Source organism: Pinus tabuliformis, chromosome 6 (assembly GCF_031772625.1).
Source record: "Pinus tabuliformis cultivar Carrire ecotype Pingquan chromosome 6, CPIR1, whole genome shotgun sequence".
NCBI classification, from domain to species: Eukaryota; Viridiplantae; Streptophyta; class Pinopsida; order Pinales; family Pinaceae; genus Pinus; species Pinus tabuliformis.
This window is the reverse complement of record NC_142292.1, coordinates 997,997,420-998,004,899: the sequence shown is the minus strand read 5'-3', so window position 1 is coordinate 998,004,899 and position 7,480 is coordinate 997,997,420. Positions and strand designations below refer to the sequence as shown.

Here is a 7,480-nt window from a genome sequence, read left to right as displayed (position 1 = left end):
TTAGCCTGACCCTATGGGAGTAGTCTCTAACCCATTGATGAAGTATAAAAACCTTCAAATTGCACTCCCTTCCTACTATGTTGATGTGAACCACTTGAGAAAAGTTTATTAGTTTCAGAAGCCTGAGTAGGGTGCTTTAGTGTATTATTTTAACTAGAGTCTTACCTTGAAATTTCCCATTGAATGGTAAGTATTGGCCCTTTGTTGTTCTAAACAAGTTCTCCTTGGTGTAATTTTTAAGACTACAATATACTATGGAATCCCTGCTTTGGGTATAGTTACTTTAACAATAACCTTAGGGTGGAGACACATCTTTGGAGTCCCCGGAATTAGTGAGGGTGGATGTAGGTGAGAACTTTGGAACTTGTGAACATTTCCTTAAGCTAGAAGGAGGGGTGGAGGTGGGTTCAACCTCTGGAATCCATTGAAAATTTTCTATGCAAAGAGGGTGGAGGTCGGCTAGACCTTTGGAACCCCTTGAGTAATTTATCTATGCCGGAAGGGCGGAGATCTGTTAGATTTCTAGAATCCCTGAGCAAGTTCCTTATGTCGAAAAAGAGGGTAGAGGTAGGATTAACCTCTAGAATCCATGATACCACTGACAATAAGTCATTGGGACAACCTTCATAGGCTTGGGGGTGGCAACTTGATAGAAAACTTCCAATGGTTGGTAGGAAATGCATGGAGTATGTTCCAATGTCAAATCCTTTCCTAAGTAAATTATGGTTACTTCACTGGAATTTATTCTAGGTACATTTAAGAAAATGCTCAACATATAGCTATTGCAATGTGAGTAAGGACGTTGTATTATCTTGTGGGATAGTGAAACGTTCTGGGGAAATAAGTATTGCACTCTTTGAGGCAGAACATAACATGCTGCTCACACTATACTCATTTTTATGAAGGTTTTCTATAATAGTTTGTATTAATTTTGTTTTCTACCTACTTGAATCACTCACCAGAAATGAAAGTGAACTCAAGCTGAAAGTTACAAGAGTTGTTAAACAAGTAGTTCAACCCAACTAACCATCTTCCCCTTAGTTCATACCTTCACTTTCTTGGACTTTGTACTTATGGGACATTTCCTTCCATAATTACCACATATGAAATTGTGGTGTCCAAATCATGTACTGATGGTATCGAAACCAATATTGATCATCACTTTGAGTTTTTCACCTTCTAATGTAGGTAAACACAATCTAGTCAACTATGAGATTTCAAAGACATTTATATAGTACATGCATGCATATTCTCAACATGGTGGTAAGATACATTCTTTTGGCACATTGAATAACAAAGGAAAGTAATAAGCATAACAAAATCCAAAATGAAAAACATTTAAACTCATCCTATCAAAACTCTTTATAAAAGTTGGACATGAACCACTTCCATAACGATGGAAGTTCACATCAACATAACTCCCCCTATCATGCTTTTAATTTAAAATAAAAATTGACACAACCTTAAAATAAAATTGAAATTCCTTGGTTATCATAAATTTGAATTTGGAAGATTTTGTGCTCTTACGAACTCAGTGTGAATCACAGTGATTTGTAACAATGGATGAGGATTTGATGTTGGACACTACAATCAGAATCTAGGTATTGGTCCCATTGTCTGTGTTCATGGTATTGATAGGCATCTTTCCCTATTTCATGTTGAATCTCATGAGATCGTCGTAGCTTCCCGATCCTAAAATTTTCATGGAAGGGTGAGTAATAAAACCTCTCGATTCATTTTGTTTTTCCAAATTTTTTTATTTCAATTTTAGAAAGCTGATGGTTTTGGATTTGGTGGAGTGCAGGCAGTTGGTTATGAGAGTTGGGCCACGACCACTTTGATCCCCGGTAGGTCCTTTCGTGCACGTAGGACTTACTACAACCATGAGGTATATTTGGCAAATGTTTTCTCCCATTTTATCGATTTCCAAATAGCTATATTGTTTTACCCATTACTCTATAGGCTTCGACCCTGAAACCTACTTTTGCACAAACATGAAATAATTTGAACAAAATATATGTGGACTTTGAAACCATAAAAATCATGGTGGGAAAATTAATTGAGGTTGGATCTAGGAATTTGTGGAAAGTCTCTTTACATCAGATAATTATAGATGCATTATTTGCTATTTGCAGGAGAATGTGCTTCTTCATGTACCTAAAGGTCAAGAAAAAAATACGCAAGCCTAGATGTTTGCTAATCCAAACATGGAAATGGATATGATGAAGAAGAACTTGTGCATGATTATACCTCAGGTATTGGAATTTCTCTCCCCCCATGAACACAAGATATCCAGTCTTCACAGCCGAGTTTGTTTTCTTTTTCCTTTAACATGGCATCTTTCTTATTTGAGCTGAAATTTGGGTATCTTTGCAAACCTTGAATTTTTCTTGGGATAACTTCTTTTTCTCTGGATTCGTGGTAGGTGCAACGTCTCTCTCCCACTATACTTACTTTACAACTTGCTAAATTGTATCTTTTGTAGGATTTGTTTTGACATGCTACCTATCTTAGATTAGTAACATGCATCATGGTACTCCAGAGTAATTGGTCTATGTAGTGTTCTAGGGTAACTTTTGCCCTAGATTTCTCTAACTAGCGAGGGTTTACAACAAAACAATGAAGCAATAAACAGAACAATGAATGAGAAATATAATTCCTTTCCAACCAACAAGACTATTCACATCAATGATCAAAAATAAAATATTTAATATTGTAATTCAACCATGAACTTTGACAATAGTTTCAGTATAGGTTCTAGAATATGAACAAGTAAAAGTATCATTTCTTTCTACAAATGACCCAGACTACTTTAAATTGATCAATACATTGTAACTAGATTGTGATTTCAACAGAGATGTTTGAATAGCCTCAGTACAGTTTTCCAGTCTAGCTACAGAGAATTTAACCAAGGGTTGTTGGACTTGGGCTCAGAAAACAATACCAAATTACCTTGTAATAGTAATTACTTGTGTAAACATTTTGACAAGAACTATATCCTGGTTAAGGACATTAAATCTGCCTCTGAATTTATCAAGAGTTCTTCCAAAAATCTATTCTAAGATTTCGTACTACCTGAGGATCTCTCAGGTCTTCCACAGGTATCAGTTTGTCTTCCCAACAGCCTTAGAAAGACTTGATTCTAACATAGATAATCTTCCTTTAGCCTAAGTGTAGTATTCTAGGATAATTTTTTCCCAAGGGTTTGTTGAGGTTACTATACCCTTTTCCTAATACAACAAGTGCTACTGACACTCTGATCCACCTTTCATAATAATAAAAAGGATAAGATTCCAAATAAAAATACATTAGGCAACAATGTGCAATGTTCAAGCATTAGCCATTGACGGGATGAGAAATATATAATATACAATATAACTTCAATACAGGAGATTCAATTTGAAAATTATCAGCCAATTTTCTGTTGTCCAATGCACAAGAATAAATTCAATTCAACTCACTATTATAGTCCAGGCCAACAACTACCTAATGATTGCAAAATTCAATTATAAATACTACCCTTGATAGCCAAGAGTGGAGAAATACAACAAGAACCTACAATAATCAGATATGATGATCAAAGTACTATCAAATTGGCAAACAATCTTGTATATCATGCAAGGTAAAAGCATATAGAAACACAAAATATTTTTGTAAGAGAAAAAGTGCAATAAAAAGAAATTGACTTAATATATTGTAATATGGATGAAAATGTGGCTAACATATTCACCAAACCTCTTGGAAAGACTAAATTTGAAATTTGTAGAAGTAATTTATGTATTGTAGAAAATCCAAATTATGTTGTAAGCCTAGTTGAGACATAGACCAACAGATGAGTTAACAGATAGGTCGTGATTAAGGGGAGGTGTCAAAATAATCACGACGACTATTCTTCCTTGCGCTTCACAACCACCCCATCCTTGGCAGTTGTGCATGCATTGCCAAGGCATGATGTTTAGGAGAATATATAAATTGATAAATTGATTTCCAATGAAGGAACTCTAATAAATGAAGATCAATAACAAACTAGCCTAGGGATTGGAGGGATGCCCTCAAGCTAGGTGAAATTTTAGATTTTGACTCTAGCTCCACAAGTGATGTATCTCGGCACCAAAGAGAGCTATCAACCAACTGGAACTACATCCAATGAAATTGACACCAAAAAGGATAAAATTCAACCCAAAAGTCTCATAATGTACCCCAAAGAAAGCATCCCAGGCTGTCAAATGCTATGAAAACTATCAATGTGAACGCATGGAGGTGTTCATTGCAAATTTGATGTCTAGGTACAAAGAGTGATGCATCATCCACTATATTACACCGTCAACATAAGCACCCAGTTTGGATAAGATGTTATCCTATTGAACCCTTAATCCCTCGGTTGTCTAGGTGCCATAAACGATAACAACAAAAATGTGGAACCGAACTTCCTCAATTCCATGGTCAAGGATAAATGTGTACCATTCTGAAAGGATGAGAAGGAAGGTCCCTAAAAATCAATAAGGTTTGCATGCGCAATAAGGCCCAAGAAAACCCACCTACGATGAGGGAGGCACAAAATAACACCATAAAAACTACAACAAAAATACATTAGAAACATAGATGAATAAAAAAACTAAACTTACCATATTCATAACTCCACAATTGAAAGTTTGCATTCTTTTATATGTGGAGAGCTAGCCAACCCATCCCCTCTTAATTTTTTTATGAAGTTATGGGATGGGAGGATCACCCAGCATTTGGTCGCCCTCATTTCTCACCCAAACCCAGAAATATTCAAAAATATTGTTAAAATGATTCCATACTTTCAATTTCAAAACATATAATAAAATTAATAAATGATGAAATACTCCGTACCATTAAAAAAAATTCTTCATTCTTATATAATTATTTCCAAACCCACAAATAAAATAAATAATTATAATTTATCTATACATTAATAAATTTTATTTTTAATTTAAAAATTTAAAATCTCAATCACGGGCTTTTGCCTCAGTTAATTCTATTTTATATTTAAAATTTGTAAGTATCATTATTAATTACGCCGTAAGGCGTTTCCCTCTGAAGTGAACTCCCCCAAATGCTTTTCTGTCCTAATCGTAGCCGTTAGATCTTTTGTTAGACGATTGAACAAAAATCAACCGTCTGATTAGCTGTCTGATTTAATAAAATAAAAAATGTTTTAAAATATTAAAAACCTTGAAAAAACGTTTCACCTTTCACTTGACATCTGTGTGCTCACGGCTGAGCTTCAAGAAGAAGTTGCAACTTCCTGAGAGCATGCGAAAAGACCCCTGCCCTGATTGCGGTTGCAGCCGGATTGCATCAATTGGGCGTCCAACACGGAGACATTGTATTGATCGTATCGCCTAATTTCCTGCAATTCCCTGCACTCTCAATGGGGATAATGTCAATCGGCGCAGTCGTGAGCACTGCAAATCCGCTGTACACTTCCTCAGAGCTACAGAAACAGATCGAGGATTCAATGCCCGTTCTTGTGTTCACTACTCCCCATCTCCTCCACAAGTTCAACAATTTGAATGTGAGAATTGTTATGATTGGAACCCATGAACAATCCGGTAAATATGATCCCCCTGTGATCTCGTCTCTGTCTCGTCTATTAGACTCAGATCCAGCTAACAAACCTCCAATGAAAATCTGTCAGGATTCTACAGCAGTGGTGCTTTATTCATCGGGCACCACAGGCCGGAGCAAAGGGGTGGTATCGACGCACAGAAACCTTATTGCCATGACCTCCGTCCTATGTACTCTTATGGGGTCATGCAAGGACGTGTATCTGTGTTTCATTCCGTTGTTTCATATGTATGGCTTCAATACTTTTGTCTGTGGGCTCATGGCAATAGGGGCAACTGTTGTCATTTTGCCCAAATTTACAATGGAGGGAATGCTGATGGCCATTCAGAGATACGGAGTAACGCACCTGCCTGCTGTTCCTGCTATTTTCATTCGGCTCTCCAAGTTGCCCGACGTTGACCAAAAATACGATCTGAGTTCTCTCAAGGAGGTTATAGTAGGTGGGGCGTCCATGGGCAGAGAACAAATGGAAGCCTTCAGGAGCCGTTTCCCTGGAATTGGAATTTCACAGGTCAGTCACGGTCTGCCATCTTTCCGATTGTTTATAGTTTTAACCAGTACTGGTATGCTTCGGTTTGACACTTTTGTAAAAAACCAAGATTCACAAAGTTGGTGTCGCTTTCTACATCGTACCCTGATCTAGCCTATTGTTTTAAAACCGTCAAAAGCCCATATTTATCAAATTGGTGGAGCGGTTTGGCATTGTTCTTGATTGGGAGGGAGGAAGTCAGATCTGTAGTGATCATATTCTATATTGGATATAGATTTAAATTAAATTAGATATTTTATATATTCCATTCTAAAAAGTAACTGGGATTTATTATCATTATTTATTTGAAGTTTAATGTGATTTTATGATTATTTGTTTTGAAGTTAAATGTTATGGGAATTTTATTTTGAAGAGTTTGTTTTGTTTTAAATTGTTTTAATATTATTTTGTCTGGAGAGGGGATTCTGATTCAGCTATTAGCAAAAATGTGAATCAATTGACTAAAAGGAGAATATAAATCATTATTTTGCATCGCTCTATATTGTTCTTATACCAGCCTATATTTTGTGTATATTGACAGTGGTTGGGGAATGTGTTGGCAGATATCCAGATGAAGAAGCAGGTGAAGTTCCTATGGCATTTATAGCGAGGAAGCCTCAAAGCAATCTAACAGAAGAGGATGTGATTGAATTTATTGGAAGACAGGTGATTTATTGATTGTTTCATTTGTTTGTTTCTAGAGTTTTATGTGGTTTTTGGTTTACTTAGGAACCTCTCTATCTTCTGCAAGTAATATGGCATTTGTATCAATGTGGGTGTGATGGAATTAGGTGGCTCCATACAAGAAGATAAGAAGAGTGGCGTTTGTGGTTTCCATTCCGCGAACTGAGTCTGGAAAAATTCTCAGAAAACATCTGAGAGCACTGGTTGAGCAAAAAACTTCAATCCCTTCAAAGCTGTGAACTATCTGACTTGCATCTTCAACAATAAATTTAATAAATTTAATATTTCTTCCATGAAATCAACTAGGTTTGTTTGTCATGGGCTTCATCACCGAGAGTTCCAACCATCTTGAAAGGAGAGTAACTTATTTTATATCGAGCAAGCCTGATGGCTGTGAAGTCAAAATTTTCAGCCTTACGTCAGGTGACAAATTCAATTGTCAATTATTTTCGTTGAACACCCCGCGTGTTCTCGGAATAACTCTCTTTCCCTTGAATTTCCTACGACTTCAGTTTGCTGAAGATGATGGTAGAATGGATCAAATTGCGATAATTCAAGATTTTACCGTGTACTTTTAAGGGCGCCCTACTTAATCTTTAAACCACATCCTCCAACCTAAATAATTACGCCGTACTTAATCTTTAAACCACATCCTCCAACCTAAATAATTAC

The 7,480-nt window shown here is 36.3% G+C and overlaps 1 protein-coding gene across 1 annotated transcript; it reads left to right on the top strand.

The window, feature by feature from the left end:
• Positions 1 to 5,249: 5,249 nt before the first annotated feature.
• On the top strand, positions 5,250 to 7,162 carry LOC149262361 (beta-phenylalanine coenzyme A ligase-like). Its single transcript, XM_089384246.1, has 2 exons — positions 5,250 to 6,106; positions 6,688 to 7,162. Exons 1-2 carry the CDS (start codon positions 5,399 to 5,401, stop codon positions 6,697 to 6,699), a joined length of 720 nt encoding a protein of 239 aa, XP_089240372.1. The 5' UTR covers positions 5,250 to 5,398; the 3' UTR covers positions 6,700 to 7,162.
• Positions 7,163 to 7,480: the final 318 nt, after the last annotated feature.